This window comes from Hakea prostrata, chromosome 3, assembly GCF_041222555.1.
Source record: "Hakea prostrata isolate BN-2017 chromosome 3, UWA_Hpros_2, whole genome shotgun sequence".
NCBI lineage: Eukaryota > Viridiplantae > Streptophyta > Magnoliopsida > Proteales > Proteaceae > Hakea > Hakea prostrata.
Window position 1 is genome coordinate 6,678,216 of NC_142602.1, and position 19,511 is coordinate 6,697,726.

General features: G+C 41.5%; 1 protein-coding gene and 1 pseudogene across 1 annotated transcript; both read right to left on the bottom strand.

Annotated features, from left to right (window-relative positions):
• Positions 1 to 888: 888 nt before the first annotated feature.
• On the bottom strand, positions 889 to 2,840 carry LOC149020425 (AAA-ATPase At3g28580 pseudogene; annotated as a pseudogene).
• A 6,645-nt stretch (positions 2,841 to 9,485) lies between these two features.
• LOC149020426 (hydroxyproline O-galactosyltransferase GALT6-like) lies at positions 9,486 to 14,178 on the bottom strand. The gene is made up of 7 exons (XM_089148557.1): positions 12,952 to 14,178; positions 12,153 to 12,385; positions 11,772 to 12,062; positions 11,515 to 11,643; positions 11,250 to 11,423; positions 10,869 to 10,976; positions 9,486 to 10,773 (listed from the first exon to the last, which is right to left on the bottom strand). The coding sequence occupies exons 1-7, from the start codon at positions 13,820 to 13,822 to the stop codon at positions 10,567 to 10,569; spliced, it is 2,013 nt and encodes a 670-aa protein (XP_089004683.1). The 5' UTR covers positions 13,823 to 14,178; the 3' UTR covers positions 9,486 to 10,566.
• Between the last annotated feature and the right edge of the window lie 5,333 nt (positions 14,179 to 19,511).

Genomic DNA, 19,511 nt, shown 5'->3' on the forward strand with positions numbered 1-19,511 from the left:
CATCTGTGGTAAGCAAAAGCCATTTCAACAAAGTTGGGAAAATATGATGCGATAGAAGACGAACCCAGTAAGAATAAAAAAAAATGACCCTTCTCTACTAATCTCAACCAAATAAAACAAATCCCTTAACTCCTTTCTTTGTCCTGCTTATATCTCTCTCGGAACCCACTAACATAGTAAATCCTGTGTTTTAGAAAAGCATAACATTTTAATCACATTCATGGCTGTAACGCTTTCCTCTCTGCTTATTCGTCGAATATTTCTCCCTCAGGAACCCATTAGCAAGCCAGATAGAAAGAAGAGTAGTAATGGAAGATAGAATTGAAGTTGGTTCGATTTTGCGGTTTGTTAATGCGAATATAGAGATAGAGGCTCACAGAGACAAATAGATAGAGAATGAGGATTGAATTGAAGAAATCTGTTTTGATGATTAGATCTCCACGTTGTTCGATCTTATTGTTATTGAATAGACATTGAAGAATAGCCCCTCGTCTCCGAAGCTTTCGAACTCAATTGCAACAAGGGCTGAGTTCTTGGCCGGCGATGGAGAAGACGGAGATACTCGTATTTTTTCTTTGAATAAAATAAAGAAACTTATTAAAAAAAAAAAAAAAAAGGAAAAATGGGTCCCAAAAGATGAAAATTACAGCCTTTAAACTTGTCCAATTTAACGTTTCATGAAGAGCTTTGCAAAAGAAAACCAACTGATTAAAAGTGGGCCACCTCGGGTCAGCAGTTCCCTTAATTCCACGACTGATTAAGCTAGTGCGAGAAAAAAACTACTAAATGAAAAGACAAGGGTAAATTTGGTATTTCATTTTTTCTGTATGAGAAATGGGAAGATAATCTTTTGACTTTCTAATTCTAGAACAGAAAAGAAAAAAAAAAAGACATTATATAAAGAGTATATATTTTATGTTATTTTATTTTTATTTACAAGCAAATGAAGGGTATTCATGGAAATGGAAAATGTTAAAGGATCCAACCGAATACTCATATGCCCTTCAACTGAGGCCACGTGTAAACTGAGTTGAGTTCCACTTCCACAACGGATCTAAAGTAGGTCAGTCCAGCTGGGCCATGTGAGAATGCTTTCTCTCACCTCAAGTTGCCTACGCGAACACGCTTGCTCTGGCCCTCCGGTGTGTCTGTCTTGGTCGAGTTTCCGCTACTTTCCATCTTGCAGCAGTGACTGGTCGATCGCTTTGTTTTTCTTTTTGAAAGAAGATCTGCTATGCCATCGAAACATAGATTTTTTCTGCTCCTCCTCTTTTATCTTCATCTTCTTGGTAGATTCTGCTAATTCCTCTTTCTTGTCCCGGGCTGCGTGAAGAGCTTTAATTAGGCGATTCAGGGATGTATTAGCATCTCCCTTGATGGTCTTAGGCATCAGATTCTCTGCCACATCGGCAGGGGTGATCTGGATTTCTTCCAGCAACACACGAATAGTGTCGAACAGTGGGTGTGCATCGATGTTCAGGTAATTCCTGGCCAAGATTTTAAAGGCTTCGAAGCAACAGTAGGACATCTTAATGTGCATATCCATGCGACCACTCCGAATCAGAGCAGGATCCAGTTTATCCACATGATTTGTGGTGAAAATGATGATTCGTTCTTCGCCGCAGGCAGACCAGAGCCCATCTATGAAATTGAGAAGTCCAGATAGAGTGACTTTGCTACTGCTGTTGTCTTTGTCTTTACTCTCTTTCTTGCCCTCTTGACTGCTCCGATCGGCGTCCTTGTCCTTGTCCTTGCCCTTGCCCTTGCCGCCCTCTTCGTCGTCTTTACCCTTTTCCTTCCTTTTGCCAGTGAGATCAAGAGAACAGTCGATGTCTTCGATGACGATGATGGATTTACTTCTTGTATCGATCATGAGCCTCCGAAGATCAGTGTTGTTCTTGACGGCAGTGAGTTCAAGGTCGTAGATATCGAAATTCAATAAATTGGCGATGGCGGCGATCATGGTGGTCTTGCCTGTTCCAGGAGGGCCATATAGCAAGTAACCCCTCTTCCAAGCCTTGCCGATGTTGGCGTAGTAGTCTTTGCTACTAATGAAGGTCATGAGATCGTCCTGGATCTCCTTCTTCTTCGAGGGATCCATGGCCAGATTACGAAATGTGACTGGGTGTTGGAACGCAACATAATCCCAATCTCCTTCGGGATCGTTGGTGTAGAGCCGGCGTTGGCGATTGCTGGTAACCACAGCCTTCCCTTTCTCAATTACCTGAGGCAGGTAGCTATTGACGACGAGTTGACGGTGGTTCTTGCGGAAGGATAGAGTGAAAGAGCGCTTCTCGTCGGTGGAGAAGCGGTTGTTTACGGTGGTGACATGGTGACACCACCGGAGCTTGGCACCTTCGAAGTAGTCGGTGATCTCCTCACCATCGGCGAGGTTGAGGACGAGTTTGGGGGAGTAATAGGTCATGTCGGCCTTGAGGCGATTCCCCTGAGTTACAGAATGGGTACTGAGGTAACCCTCTGTTGCAGTGTAAGCTTCGTTGGTGCTGAAATGTCCTCCGCTTTCATGGTGGATGGTGATCTGCATGTTTGGGTTCATCAGTTTCAACAACCGAAACGCATGTTCCTCTATCAGATCTCGGAGATGTTGAGGAAAGTACTGCTGAAAAATTGCAGATATGAACATGATTCCAGCCACCATCGACCCCAATCCTGCCAAGTTCCCTCCCATGAACCCCATCGGCATCACCATCTTTTTTTTTTCGCTACTGCTGCTACACACTGTTTTGGGTTCTTCGTGTGTTCGATCGTTATTCATTTATCTGGGTTTGGGTTCCTCCCATCCCATTAAATCCCATTCCTGTCACGCTTTTTGCTTCTTTTTCCAGCCAGTTTCAACCAACCACTCCCCATTACAAATGTGGCTACTAATTTTTTATTAACACACGTTGAAATCGTCGTGCAAGGACAAAACAGACTTGATCGCCAAGAAATCGAATCTTTCTGGTTACTGACGTGTCATGTTAACCGGGAAATAAACAGAGTTGAAGAAGAAAACGAAAAGGCAGAGAAGATATTGCTTGGTGCTGGACCTGCGAAACGGTCGATCGTTCATTTTCTGAAAAGTGCGTTGAAAAAAGGGCGGAGCCGTTTGCAGCAGTGAAGCACTGAAGCTGAGCCCCAGGAAGAAAGAGTTCACTTTTGAGTCAGGAGTGGGGCCCGCACGGCAGCTAATATGAATCGCATGCATAGAACCTGACCCACATGCCAATGGGAATGGGTGGCAAGTCATGTAAATTGTTAGGCTGCCGACGCTGGACTGCATGAAGGCGACGGCTCATGTAAATTATTACCTTCCTTACTTCCAACTTCCAAGTTCCAAGTTCCAACTTCGAAGAAGTTGTTGTCGTTGTTGTCTTTGTTGTCTTATTAGGCACGTGGCTTTCACGTATGTGGACTGAAGACGTGATGACGTCATCATAATGACCTTCTAAGGGATGTGATTTGTTGACCAGCCAAGACCCAATGGAGTCTCTATTAGTAATTTAGTACACATATGACATATCAACGGATCTAGAATCTCGCCAAAATCCACCCAATCTGCTGGTGCCCCCATTCCCCATATTCACATAAGCCTTAACATAGGGCCAATCCGTGTCAACCAAGGCCTACTCGTATAAGGCCTTAAGTGAGTGTGACAGGAATGGAGGCCCCGGCTAGTTGGGTGTAGAAGATCTCCTAGCTATATCCAAGGAATGGAACATCGCCGGATTTCAAGGTTTTGCTGGTTGGCGAAACCAACCAAACCTTGAAATATCGGCGAAAGTTCGCCGAGATTTTGAAGAATTTTGGTTGGATTTCGCCAGAAAAAATGAAGAAACTGAGGGCACCGATCATGGGCTGGTGCAGCCGGAGTCGGAGAAAATGAGGCCATGAGCTGTATCACTATGATTTGATGCGATCGTTGGCTCTCGACATGTATTCCCCACCCCGGGCCCCCCCCTGTCGGGGGGGGGGCCCCCCCCCCCCTAAAACCAAAAGAAAAAAAAAAAAGAAAAGGGCCCCTTTTTCCCCCTGCAGGGGGGGGGGGGGAGAAAAAAAACAAACAAAAAAAAAAAACCGAGGGCGGGGGGGGGGGAAAAAACCAACCACAACCCACCAAAAAAAGGGGGGGGGGGGGGGGGGGGGGGGGGGCGGCGCCGCCCCGGCCCCCGCCCCTGACTAAGCCAACCGTGCCGGCACGCACACTGCACTAGTCGCCAAACCAGGAGAGAGAGTGAAGAAAGCTTGAGCCAAGAGAACCGAGAGAACTTGTATTGCTCACTTGTTTGATACTTGACAAATGAATCCCTCCCTATTTATGGTGAGGAGGATACAAGAATGGTTGTGATTTGACAAGTGCGAATCTAATGGTTAGGAATATTCTAGTGGGCAGATATTTCAGGGATATTTCTAGATACAAGATACTTTATAGATGTAGATTCCTCTAGAATCTCCCTCCTCAGAATGTGGGCTAAGTGTAGCCCATTAGTGTTATTTCTAAGTTGGGCTGGGCAGTGTGGCCCATTAGTAACTTTAGCTAAGTTGGGCTAGACCATGTATGGCCCATTAATATTAATATCATTGGGCTTATGATAAATTGGGTCTTGTCATTCTAATTGGGCCGTGTCATTCTCCCCCACCTATTCCGCGACGTCCTCGCGTGTTTTCATCGTGGAACCTCCTTATATGTTCTTGGAACCGCCACAATGCGTTCGGTTCCCAACTGCTTCACTCTCGGGCAATCCCTTCCACTTCACCAAATACTCTCGACTCGGAGGCACCCACGTTTGCGCATTATTCGATCCGCCATTATATGTTCCGCCTCCTTATCATAGGATGTCGTTACGCTCGTAGGTGCCCTTGTAGAAGTCCCACGACTAGGATCCTCCGCATCTTCTTGGTAAGGCTTCAACATACTTGCATGGAAGACGGGATGGATCTTGAGCTTTGGTGGGAGGTCTAGTTGGTAAGAAACCTTACCCACCTTCTTCATGATCTTGAACGGGCCTCAACCGACGAACCAGCCGTCACCCGCAAGGACTTGAATGTTGGGGTAGTAACTCACCATGACCATATCCCCGAAGTTTGGGGTCGCATCCTGGCCCACTCTCATCTCTTGTGGCTGCTAAGTAGACAGCCACGCAACCCGCCTTGGTTGTAGGCGGGCAACCGGGGCATCAGCCGAACTCCTCAGAGTCCTGACCTCCGGCGGCGCCGGGGACATCCTCCTGTCCCAAGAGGCCGCCAAAGTGTGACGCCCCTTCGGCTCCCTCAGCAGGCCGAAAGAAGCGCCCTCCAGTCCCTTGATCGTTGGGACCAACAAGGTGCTCCTTCCTCCATAAGCACACCGTTTAAGAATGGCAGGTACGACCTTGACCCGTGTCAAGAATTCCATGCCAAGCACCAAGTTGAAGTCGCATGTCACGACCGACAAGTCCACGGGCCCAAGCCCAATTGACGACTCCCAACTCCCTCAAAGGGCGTGCCTTCGAGGACCGCAAGGCCCTCTCCTGCCACTGAGCCCCAAACGCGCCCCTCCGTGAGACAAAGTTGTGTGTTGCCCCGTATCAACCATGGCCCGCCACCTGCGGATAGCCCTCCAGACATCAACCCCGCGAGTAGGAGCGCCTGGCCAATGGCACCAAGCGCGCAATGATCCAGTGCACCTCCTCTCATCCGTGCTCGAGGAGTGCACAGGGCCTCCGTGGGCAACCCTAGCCCAATGTGGTCCATCACAAAGGAAGCACTTGCTTGGGCGGAATTCCTCGCGCCACCCTCCTTGTCGAAGAGAACTTGTGTGCCTCCGTGTGGCGGCGACCCTCCCCCACCTGCCAATTGCTCTTCTTGGCCTTAGCCTCGCCCAAACTCTATTAAGGACTCCCCGCCGCATAGCCGAGCAAGATCTTGTACACCTCGACGTTGTAGCCTTGCGAGGCCCAACTTGGAGCCCATCCATGAAGTCGAAGAGAAGTTCCTCTTCGGCATACTGGGACCTCCAACATGAGTGTTGAGAACTCCCACGTAGTCTCGAATCGACCCCGTGGCTTTAGCCTCTTGATGTTCTCGGGCCAAGAATGCAGATTCTCCGGATAAAATTGTTTCTAAGCTCTTTGAAGTCTTCCCAGGTCATGGTGCACGACCTCGCATGTCGGTACCCGCTCCACCATAGAGCCGGCTCGGTGAGGTAGAGTTCACGGCGATCTGGAGACTCGCCTCCATCGACGAGCCTCGAAAACCGCCCAGTGCCAAGGAAGTTGTCAACCTCCCAGCACCGCCCCGAATGCCAGGCGGCACCCACCCGGTGCCTCACGCCAACACCCCAACGTGGTCTCCGCACGTGCACTCTCACTCAACTCAGCACACGAGCCCACCGGGGATCTTTCCACCACGGGTGAAGAGCACAAGGGTTGTTGTTGTGCTCCATGGTGTTGAGAGTACCCAAAGGAACTCCGAGCCGCCATCCGGCCAGAGCCACGGTCCGCTCCCCAAGCAAGGCGTCCCCCCCACCCAACCCACCGCGAGACGTGGCCCAAGTTGCACAACAAGGACTTCCCGCCCCGCCACCGGGGGGGTCTCCCTCCCACGTAGCCCCGCACCAAACGCCGGACCGCCACGGCCCACACGCGACACACCAAAAGCCGAACACAAAGCAGGCCAGAGACAAGAACAAGCACACTGCACTAAGTCAGCCTAAAACCAGAGAGAGAGTAGAAGAAAGCTAGAGCTCAAAGAGAACCGAGAGAACGTATGCTCACTGTTTGATACTTTGTACAAATGAATCCCTCCCCATTTATAGGTGAGGTAGGATACAATGAATGGTTGTGATTTGTACAAGTGTCAGAATCTAATGGTTAGGAATATTCTAGTGGGTCTAGATATTTCTAGGGATATTTCTAGATACAAGATACTTTATAGATGTAGATTCCTTGAATCTCCCTCCCTCTAGAATGGGAAGTGTAGCCCATTAGTGTTATTTCTAAGTTGGGTGGGCAGTGTGGCCCATTAGTAACTTTAGCTAAGTTGGGCTAGACCATGTATGGCCCATTAATATTAATATCATTGGGCTTATGATAAATTGGGTCTTGTCATTCTAATTGGGCCGTGTCAGCAGGCACTTAACAACATTAAAGATCTTCTATATTTTTAAAGAAATGGTAATCAATGATGATCTTCTCTGTTTTTTAAAGTTTTGATGTAGAAGATTTTCCACTGGTGGTAGTGAATAGTGATAACCAAACTGAAAAAATGCGATTTTCTGGCAAACTTGGGATATTTCGCCGGAAAATCATTGATTTTCCAGAGAAATGTTGCAATTTCGGTTTTGGTTATATATTTATTTAGCTCTGTAGCAAATTGGGCAAAATTCGCCGATATATTGTTCCTTGGCTATATCAACTAATAGTGAAGATTATCTCCACCCAACCTACCCCTTGTCAAACCTTATAATAGATCAGAACCCAACTCACATATGCCATAGAGAGCTGCCCTTACCAGTGGCACAAAGAACCGAGCAACCATTTTTGATGATGTGATCAGTTATAAAATATAAATAAGTTATACAAAATTTTAAGCTTATTTTAAGAATTTTAAATAAATCAAGAAGTCAAAAAAAGTAAGTTTGGATAATTAATTTGAAAGTAAAGAGAACTGTTGTTCAGGCCCATTTGAATAGCTTCTTTAACATTAACCCCCTCGATACTCCCGTGCCACCTATTAGTTTGTACAGCGCAAACACCGGTACTAGACTTTCAAATATAAACAACAGGAAGAAACATATAACTTTGAATTTTAACACGACATGTATAAAGCAAAATTTCTTGAAGATGTAGTCAAGATAGGCGTAAGCTGATTTGATAAACCTCAAATCCATGATTCCAGTTGTCTTATTTTCTTTTTCTCCTTGATAAATGATATTTTAATACCAGGACCAACGAAGAGCTCATGAAATCTTTATTACACATCAACTATCAATGGATTGGCTAGAGCCTTTGTGAGAGAGTCCAACTGTTATAGGCCATCAGAGGAGTTACGATGCAACGGTTTGATGGGCCTTAATGAAAGAGTCCGACTAACCATAGAATCTAGTTTTGGTCTATAAATATTAGCTCAAAACAACGGTCTAGATATTCCAAACTAGATACTTAGAATATAATGCTTTAAGCAACCTTATGCTTAAACCCTAAACCCTAACATGGATTGACAAGACACTCCTAAGGCATTCGACACATGGTTGAATGCCCTTGCTAAAAAACTAAAACTAAAAAATTAGTAGACCCTCTTGTTTTGAATATCCTGCAAAATAAGAAGAATTTCCAAAGGGGCGAGGCAAGTGGATCACCTCGCCGTAAAACACTTCTCTACCACACACAATAAAGGCAAGGCCTATATAAGACTTGCTAAATGTTTCATCTTCAAATAATTTTATCAGTACTCAAGATGTAATTCTTATAGTTATTGTATGGTGAAGAAACAAAAATAGACATGCTTTCCTTACAAGAAGGTGATTCAGACGTGGAGAGTAACCTTGCAAGGCCCAAATTAGTTTCTATGAGTCTGACTCCACTAGCACTTCCCAGGAACGCGGCTTCCTCCACTATCCACATAGTAGCATGAAAAGCCAATGCCTCCGATGGCAAAACACCGCAGCCTTCCCCCTTGTCTTTTTTTTTGGGTAAAAAACTGGAAAATTTCATTAGATGAAGAGGTCCCTAGAAAGAGGCCCCACAAAGAGAGAAGAAGAGTTAATTACAAACAAAGGGGGATACCCCACCAAACCCTAGATAACTGAAACATACGCGCCCCACGGGCTAAATAGTCCGCATAACTATTAAGATGCCTAGAATGAACACAAGTAAACCTGGTAGTAAGGAGTTTAATCTCATATACAAGACCCATACATAACCAATCTAAAGAGATATACGAGTCCTGTAAAGCTAAAACCGCAGAGTGGCAATCCGAATTTACATGGATTGCAGAAACTCCTAGAGAAGATGCTAGAAAAAAACCATCACGGATGGCCTCCAATTCCATCATCAAAGCCGATTGGGCTGAACTAAACTTACATTGTGCAGCCAAGAAAACTCCCGTTGATCCCAAATTAAACAACCTCTCCCTTCTGAAGAAGAGTTTTTCTCCCACGAGCCGTCAACATACAGTTGAAAAAGTTAGTACCTTCTCTCATATTCAGATTTATTGTAGCATGGCTCGGATTCAAACAAGGATCAGTACGGACATGGAGTTGGATCTCTACAAACAAAGAGTGATAAGAGTGTATAGTATGGATAATCGAAGGCGTTTTTGAAACAATTAGAGATGGCATTATTCTGGGCTCTTCTTTAGGAGCGGTTGATTTACATATTCATTCGGATTGTTTACCTGTTGTTAGGGCTCTCCAAAGTCTCCACTCTTCTTTAGATTGGATGTGTCTCAGTTTAGTAGTAAATATTTTGAAGCGTTGTTATTTCTTCCCTAGGATTTCTTTTAGTCATATTCCTAGAATTGGCAATGGCTATGCTGATTTCCTTGCTAAATGTGTTTGCAGGTTATCTCTAGATAGATCCTGGTGGGGTATACCACATTTGTTTATTGTGGATTCCTTCCGTATGTATAGGTCTTTTGATCTTAACTCTTTCATTTAATTTAATCGCTACTTTTTTGTTTTGGCCAAAAAAAAAATCGAAGGTGTGCCTAAATAAGGACGCATTTTTGGATTTTCAAATACACCAAACCATAACACTCCAAATTTAAACCATAACCTTCCCCCTTGTCCACTATTGCCTAAATGGGGGCCAAACCAGAGTCGCGAAATATGAGACCAATCTCATTCATCAATTTGCAACCCCAACGAAACAACCACAATGGGTTTGGGTAAGACTGCTATACGATACATGTAAGATAGAAAAGACAAGGACCAACTCCTTTTTTTTTTTTTTTTTGGGTAGAAGGACCAACTCCATCGACTACATATGATTATGAGGTTCGGCCGGATTAAATGGGAACAGAGATACCTATAGGATCCACCGAGACGGTAGGAAAAAATATAAATCAATAGAAATCTGTAATACCCGAACAAGATTCCTGCCATTCTGGAATTCCAAGTTCAAACCCATTTGGATAGGTAATACCCTCAAGAATGATTAACTTGGTTAGTGGTCCAGGTAAGCCTGAGATTCCTTTGAACCACAAATATTTGAAAAGGCTGTCACGGGAAAAAGAAAGGAAAGTGCAGATGCCACCATCTCACCACTACCATCCAGTACCAACCGAAAGCCCCTGAACTCCTCTACATTCAGATGCAGCTATCCTCTCATCTCTGTGGGCAATCACATCCAGGAAGAGAAGAAAAGAAAAGTAAATAAAACACCGAAAGGAGGAAAAATAATGAATGAATTATGAAGGGAACAAGAGCTCGTTCCCAAAACTTCCAAGATTAATATACACAAGATGATGCTATATCTTCAAAAACTTGCTCAGCAAGCTCTTCGTTTCCATATCCACATAATCAATTATCACCATCATTGTCATCACGGCTGTTATTCTGTCATTGTCATCAGCAAGAGAGAACTATCATCTCATATTGCAGCACTGAGGTTTTCCCTGTTGCAATTTGTTCCACAGACAGATCATCTGCCTAGGAGACTGGTAGTGTGCCGTTAGGTAATCATCGATACACCCGAACTGGCAATACTTAAAGCTGTGAATATACTCCACCGGCCCTGAGCTGTTGAACTGCTCTACCCACATTCCCATGCTCACATCTTCCATCTTGAACAGCTGCATCATATGTTCATTCATTTAATTAAATTGAGAAACAAACAAACAGACACCCATCGACCCACCCACCCACACACAGAATGTGGTCTACTTACTCTCAGCTTGTGATTCTCAAACTCTGATACAATGAAATGTGCAATATCAGATGACACAACGTAGCCAGGCCCATTCGCATATGGTGGATAATCTTCTTCTGGCCATTCCTGAAATAATTCAAAGATGAACACAAGAGGGATATTAAAATGATTTGGTTTTCCAACAACTAAGTCTCCAAATGGTGGCAAGGGAAGTTGAAGAGAAGGGGAGTAAAATCTTCAAATTCAAAAATGAAGTATAAACTACATTTTGTACCATATATGGTAACGAAAAATTAGATAATTGGATGTCAAAACAGTATGGCCGAGAGATACTTAGAAGCATATACGAGTCAATTATAATCTGTAAAAGAAAAGCAGAAAAGGAAGGCCAAAATATACCTCATATGTCACTGCCCATTTACCCTCACGCAAGGGCTTGTGATAGTAATTTATGTTCCCTACATATAGGCTCCTATCACTTGGTATTTTCTTCACTTCCTTCATCACCGCATCTATCCTTACAAATGTGTCATCGTCACACTTCATGATATAATTTGCAGCTACCGTGCGAACCTGTGATCCAAGAAAGTTGTCAGATTTGGAAATTATCTATCAAAACTCAGGCATGTATTTTAAATTCAATCTTTTTAATTTCTGAACTCACCCCATACTCGCAGATAGCAACAGTCTTAAGAACTACAAGATCATAGCTATCCATAAACGGAACTATAACGATATCACCAAAGAACTCAGCTTCTTTCTTTAGCTCTGCATTTATCTCTTTTCTTCCATTCTGTCCAAGGAATCAAGCCCAGTGAACATTAGCACTCCGAGGTAGAAGCTTAGGCTAGAAATATGTTAAGACTGTCTTATAATTGTTCAAAACCCAAGTTGCATATGCCATAGAGAACTTGCTCTTACCAGTGCCACAAAGAACCGAGCAACCACTTTTGATGATCTGATCAGTTTTGACTGCATCCACGATTTCCTGACAGCCATACGCTCCGCGAAATGGTTGCCAGCAGAGAGGATACCAATAAAAAACTCCACAGGGCCATCAGGAAGAGGTGGTGCTTGCCATCTACTAGACATCTCAAGTAACTTCTTTGGAGCAAAACTTGGATGCGATGTTGGTAAGGAAGCAGCAAATATGGAACGAATATCAATGTCCCCATTCAGCGATAGTCCAGTTGCATCCTCCAGAACAAATCCCTGTGAACATCACCCAGTCAAATGATGAGTTAAAAATGTTGATTTTGGGGAGGCGATAAATGAACAGGGAATCTTCATGAAGGTACTAACAGTGCGATAAGGAAAAGAGGTAATATGTCGTCCATCAACATTGACATGATAACCTTCCAATCCTGCAATAATTGTGAGTACAAACAGCTTGTCCTCAGCAAATGGGTATGGCCAATCAACAGTGACCTTCTTCTTTCGGCCAATCAACCGGTTTAACCACCACATTGTTTTTGACTCCTCAGAATGATTGTCATCATCACGAATCCATTTCTCACACTTGACCTGTCCATCAACTACACATGATGCAAGAAGTTAATCATACTGAAAAATTGACCATTGAAGTAGAATGGTTGTGATGAAATTCCTTTGGTTCTAACTTTTAATTATTGGGATTGGGATGGATGAGAAGGAAAATTAACTCCTCATCTGCTGCTTTTGGCTGCTAAGAAAAAAATTAACATAAGAGGCTCCCATTCAAGTTCTGAGGAAGGGAATCAAAGACTAGTAAACAAACAACAGGGGGACTCAACCCCTATTGAGAAGGCTTTAGTACAGCCCTCGGGGGACTACCCTTCTTCAATTCAACAGGGCCATCTCTTCAACATGAAAGATGGAAGACTTCGGTAGGTAAGTAAAATTCGTTGAAAAGCTGTATCTAATACTTTGAGTAGAGTGTTCAATGAAAAGCTGGTACAACAACTTTGACTGAATTAACTCATATTGATTTCGTTTTCAATCAACAACATAAAGTGGAGCCATAAATAGTTGAATCCGAAAAAACCTAATCTGAAACAGCATTTGAAGAGTCTCAACACAAAGCAAGTATAAGTAACCGGCGAAGTTAATCGAACCCACATACCAGTTTCTTCATTAGCATTTGATTTCCAACCGTCGCACCGATGCGCCGATCCCCATTGCATCCTGTAGCAAGTGTTCTGTTCTATGACCGGCCGTCCACTCCAGTCACCCTTTAGCCTAGGATTGAAGTGCAGAATCTTTGGAGGTTCCTCCCCATCAACTGTCTTCAATCCCTGCAACTCCATCATGAACTGTGAGACCATAACCGACTGATCCTCCCCATTAAGAAGAGAAATCTTAGGGTCGTGTTCAGGGTGAGCCGGTAACGGTCTCCCCACCAACGTAATGTGCGATCCCAGAGTTAACCCACAAGGGAGTTCAATAATTTTACCACGGTTCTGAAATTCCGATCCAGTAAGCGAAATCGAATCTGGGCAAGACTCCGATCGGTTCTCACTATTCTTCAACTCATCAAACTGCAAATTTCCCGACTCCAGCTCTTCCCAGACTTGCTTCCCTAGGTCCCAAGCATCCTTAGCCGACTTCTGAAGCCCCGATAACCCATCTTTGTTGCTGTTTAAAGTACCATCCTGGAAGATTAAACTCGAGATGGTCTTGTACTCTCGCATCCGTCTTTGGGGGTTCCTCGGCTGCGATGGCCGGAGAGCACTCTGCGAAACCCTAAAAGGAATCTTAGAAGGTCGAACTGGCGCTTCTTTGACCTGCGTCTCCTCTTCACTGTCAAGCCGTAATGGCCGAGGAAAAGCTAAACCACTGGAACCGTCGGAAGAAACGGAACCAACACCGCCTCGAAGAACAACCGGGATTTCTACACTCATCAAAATCAAATACAAAAAACCCAAACCGATCAGTAATTGGACTGACCTCCGCCGACTGAGAGAGACGAAAGTATCTAACTTCGCTCTCTTCATCTTCACCACCCCTTCCCTCAGTCCTGAGCTTTAAGAATCTCCTGATACTCCCAACCCCCTTACAAAAATCACCAAAACCAACAAAAATGTCTTTAAGCTGTTTCGCTTCGATTGGAGAAGAAACTACAAAAACTAGTTCCAAAACCTGGATCGATTCTTCTATGCGAAACTAGATCTCAATTCTTAAATGTAAAGAGAGAAGTAAATTGATTTAGAAGGGTTAGGTCAGCAGCTGAAGAAGAAAATGAACAGGTCCTCTGAAGAACAAAAAAGAAGACTAGTCGAAAGGGGAAAAGAAAAGAGAGAATAAAATATTAAAACGCCGTTTCAGTCTCCTCCTCCCTTTCCGAGAATTAAGTCAATTAACTCAAAAACCAGCCCATGGAGTCACAGAAACTTTCGACGCGCCGTAAAATAGTAGTAGAACGTAGAAGTCGAGTGGAGTTGCGGTTCTTCTTTTTCCTTTTTCTTTATTTTACTATTATTTAATTTTTTTCCTAAAATGGAAGATGGAGGTGCAAAATTTTTGGTCAGATAAAAAAAAAATAAATAAATAAATATTTATATTTTTCTTGGTAAAAGAAACATATATATATTTCCTTCACTAACACGCAGAAATGGTAAACTCTAGAACGTGGAAGACTCGACAGAAACGCGGTTGGGCAGCCTTTTCGAGGATGGGTCATGGCAAGGCAAGATAACTGTTGAGAGATCATTGAAGTAGACGGCAAGGATGTTGACACGTGGAAGGATGTTGACACGTGGGCATTCCTCATTTACGTGATTTGGTAATTGACATGTGAAAGGTTGAGTATAAACTCTTCATGCAAAAAACTCAATCTTAAGCATTTTTAGTAAATTGTTTAAAATACAAATTGACATCGTTAATTCCCAAGCTAAATTAAAAGAAGATATTGCTTTTAAAATTAGATATTTTAGTATCAACTATATGAAATGAAAAATTTAGAATTCAATCGGATCAATATACAGTGTTGGTAGAGGCTGTGGTGGGTGAGTCTCCTAACGGGGATTTTTTGCATTTATAAGGATTCGAGCGAACCAAGCAACAAACCACGGCCAACCCAAAAAAAAAAAATTAAAAAAAAGAGAGAGAGAGAGGAGTGGTAAGATTCATATTTTTTTAGTAGAGAAGTCATGAGTTCGATCCTTATAAACAACAAAGTTCTCCCTTTTTTCCCTTTTCTCCCTCTTTTCCTTCGAAAAGGCAATCGAGGTGGTCACAAACAAACTGAATAATGAATAAAAGAAATTGGGAAAATTACTTGAATATAGCTAGTTTTAAGTTTTCATTTACAAAAGTAACCAATCAATGTTTCATTTAATAAAATTAATTAAAGCTGAGTTTAGATTTACAAAACTAGTCAAAATAGTGATTTTTCATCCATTTGAATATTTTTACCCCTAAACTTAATAATACAAATATGGAGATAAAAATGTTCAAAGGAAATGAAAAATTAATGACTTTTCCCTTTTAAACAAAATAGTGATTTTTTTTTTAATGTAGTTAATTTTAAAAGTTAAAAATGTAAAAATTACTATTTTGACTAGTTTTGTACACCCAAACTTAATTTTAACTAGTTTCGTGAAGTAAAAATTAAGTTGTTACTTTTGTAAAAAAAAACCTAAAAATGATTAATCACGTAATTTTCCCAAAGAAATTCAGCTTTTAAGGTTAAAAGGACCGAGAAAACTATACCGGACCAGTAAGATCGGAAGACTCCATAAAACCCATTGGTTGCGCACTTGCGCTGTTCTAACTTCTAACATTTAGATTCCATGTTATGCCCTCGGAGAGAACCGTTGGAAAAGGCTGTCATTCAAAAATGGTGGCCCGAGTAAGGGGTGATGATGACCATTTTTGTTTATAATAATTCAAAATTGGTGCCGTTCTCTTTGTTTTATTTTAAATTCCCAAGACAGGGTTTCCTATGGTGTATGACACCTGTAGTTAAATGCTTTCATCCTGGAAAGGAATAAGATCTTCAATTTTAAGGTTGTCATTCCTTGTTTATGTGATGTGGTTTCCACTGAAAAATAATATTTTGTTACATGGAATCATTGCTCTGGTAATAGATGGGACCCATGAAGTAAAAAATTCAAACCCTCCTTAACGGCTCTATAAATGGTGGTTGGAAAATAGACCACTTGACACTTTACAATAATAAATGCTAGTTGGGCTTTACTGGACCAATCTTGCAGGCCCAACCTACAATTGGGCCTGGACCAAAGAACGAAATTTCGTTCGTTTCATGCAGCGAATCAGTCGAAACGGCGAAATATTGCCTACATTTCGCCAAACTTTACCTTTGAGATTTCGCCTACACGTATCTCTCTGTGTGGCCTGAGCTGTTCTGAACGTGTGTCAAGCCATCCCAAATGTAAATGAGATGCAATAGAGAGAGAGAAAGAGAGAGAGAAAATCCCCCGAAACACACAGTAAATCAACCTTTTCTTAGTCGTTCATGGCGAATGGTTGGGTTAAATCGTTACAGTGCAAAGCGAGAGCCTTCGAAGACGCTTATCATCCAAGCCCCAAGCAACTCAACAACCTTATCGCATCTTCAAGTTGCAAAAAGAGCATTCAGATTTCAGAACCTTAAAGACGTAGCCGACACCACCAAGAAGAAGCCCAAGAAATCAAACCCACCACCATCACCAACGTTGATTTCTTTCTCATTTATTCTCGCCGACGCCGCTGTTGCTACTTTGAGAGTTCGCCGTTGCAACCCAAGATCTGGCTCATAGTGTTTCTTTCTCTTTCTCTTTCTTTCTTCTTTTTCTCTTTCTTTCTTCTTCTTCTCCTTCTCCTTCAACAATCCGGCAAAAACAATACTAAATCCTGCGATTTTCGTTTGATTATTGTGATTTTTGTTTGGTTCGCCGGAAAATAGACAATTTTCCGAAAATTTTAGTTTGATTATGTCATTTCACCTCTTCGTTTGGTTCGCCGGAAATAGACACTTTTTGGCGATTTAATACAATTTCAAATCGCCTCCTGAAGTTCGACGGGGCAAAATCACAATTCGAAATTAGTTCCTTGGCCTGGACTACTTCCACCGTCCTCGTCAGTAATTTGCATTTCAGTCACATCACTTCCTTTTGCCTAAATGATATACTTACGTCATGCATGATTGCATTTCAGTCACATCACTCCTTTTGTCTAAACTTCCTTTGCTGATTTTAGATTTTTCTTTTTCTCTTTGATTTCTAGTGAAGAAACAGTTATTTCTCTTTATCTCTCAAATATATTTATTTTATTACTTTCGTAAAACACAAATCCTTGAATTACCATATTAAACTTGTATTTGACATTGAACAAATCTTGTTGACTATTTGTTAATATCTTCGATAGATTTATTCAAAGATTCATGATGAGAATGAAGAAATTCGAGAAGTTGATTTTAATATCAAATGGAGTATTTAAATTAAAATTTATTTATTAGTTGACCAAACTACAATTGAAAAATCAATGATATCGCGTTGGCTTGTCTTATCAACAGAAGACTTTGTCAAACAGAACACAACGAGGAATCAAATGAAATAACATAAACAATATGTATTGTTTGAAATATTTTTCATCATTTGCATGATAAGTTAAGCTTGGTGGTCGTTAATTTCAAAGTTCAAACAATTGACTGATTGAAAATATCCAAAATTTGTGGATGAGTAAACATTAAGGCCTCCTTGACACATGAGAAGTTCTGACTTTACGTTTGAACAAAGTTTTCTAAAAGCCAAAACGTGTTGTTTTGCATTCAACATGACTAGTTGAACAGGGAGGGGGTATATTTTTTGACTAGCAAAACCCAAGATTTTGTGCCAACAAGCCGAGTTTCTATTATTATTATTATTATTACAATTATTTTCTTTGTTTCTTGTACTCGTGGTGTTCAAATTATCTTATGCGCACCTCAATTAATCCGTAAGGGACAGTTAGAGAAGGTCCCCCTCCACAAAAGGAGATTTGAGCTCATAGCCTCATTGCTGCTACCATGAATGTGGGGCATGAAATTTTAATATGGGATCCAGGTCCCCAAGAGAAGTCTTAAATTGTACTCTTGCAAGTGACTCCAACAAAGAATTGACAAACTTTTAACCAGCCAAATGGTAACATATAGAACAAAACATACCAATTTACCATTAAAACATTCAGACTTATGGTATCTTCTTTCTTTCTTTTTGGCTTGAGCATGAAAAGCCTTTCGATGAACATCGTGCAAAAAGCTTGGAGAGAGTTTGGTTTTCTGTTTTTGATAACCCTCAAAATTTTCATTTTACCATATTGAAGAGGTCACTCATAAATTTAAGAACATCATGTACATTACTCATCCCTCTTATATTGAAAGTCCAAAATTCCCTTCAAAGTTCCCTATGCATGCTGAACTAAGTCCGCAAGTGGGAGATATCAATTTAATATTGTATTCACAAAGGGATTTGGGGTACTAGCCATCTCTAGGGATTCAAACTTGGTAGCTCATTTCCTAGCAAGAGGGCCATGTATGTGGCAAAAAAGAAAATTTGGTTGTGTTCTTTTCCTTGGCTTCTTGACATTTGAAATCAAGATGTATCGGCTTGGTTTGCCCTTCGCAATAGAAATATTTTTACCCAAAAAAAGAAAAGAAAAACTATTACAAAGTTCTTAACTCCCCAACCAAAACCATTATAATTATTAGAACTCCTCATTTCAAAGCTTAATACAAACAAGTCAAGATTATTTATTCCTTGAAGACTTTTTTAAATTAGAAAAGAAAACCTTCTTGGTCAGCTTTTACATAACGAAAAATAACAAGAATGGGTTTTCTTTATCAAAAGAAAATGAGAATGATTTTTTTCTTTTGAAATTGAACTCTTCACCTTTTATTTATCTAATTCCAATAATGAATTGACTAAAATTGCACGCAAACTTTTTTTACATTGCATTTTACATCTCTAATAATAATATTGTCCACTTCTCCATGAACTTTGAGTGGTTTCAGTTTTGAGATATTGATATTTGTTTCTTATTATACAAGCTTAGGTGAGGATTCAAAATTTAATCATTCACATCCAGTCATCCAAGAAAAAGAAAAAAAAAGTTTCTCTTATCATTATTATTATTATTTCTATTAAATTATCTTTCCCCATCAAAAGGTTGATGATTTTTACCAACAAAGAAATATTTGATCTCATAAAATTAACTTTCTTAGTTTTTGATCTATAGAAACCAATGAAAGGCTCTGATCAGTTTTCTGTTCACAAAGAAAAGAAATGTGATTTGTCACTTTGTCCCCCATGGACCCAGGGAGGGAGGCAGGCAGTAAAGTTGTGTTTTTTCCAAGTCACTTATCTATAACAGTAGGTGAACCTAGTTTTTCTTCACCATGGATGTAGAGTGAATCTCTTCAACCACCTCATAATTTTCGTTCTCACTTCTCATATAGAGAGAATATAATGAGTGGAAGTCAGTGCTGAGAGTCCAATCACATCATCAATGATGAGAGAGGAGGACACCAAGGGAGCAGGGAGGTCAACAAATCACTTATGACTCTTGGTCTCTCCCTCCCGTACTACAAAATCCAGAGAATATTCCATTTGGATTTTTTTTTTTTAATCGACAGTTCGCAAAACAGATACAACTTAAAACCGTAGGACCAGATTCAATGGCCCATAAGTTAAATGCAGACTTATT

Bases quoted from the DNA above. Each gene is read 5' to 3' on its own strand.
- LOC149020426 (XM_089148557.1), bottom strand. From the start codon at position 13,822: ATGAAGAGAGCGAAGTTAGATACTTTCGTCTCTCTCAGTCGGCGGAGG. The intron at 12,063-12,152 runs GTTAGTACCTTC...TGATGTTCACAG, and splicing joins CCTCTTTTCCTTATCGCACT to GGATTTGTTCTGGAGGATGC. The intron at 11,424-11,514 runs GTGAGTTCAGAA...CTTGGATCACAG, and splicing joins TTGCTATCTGCGAGTATGGG to GTTCGCACGGTAGCTGCAAA.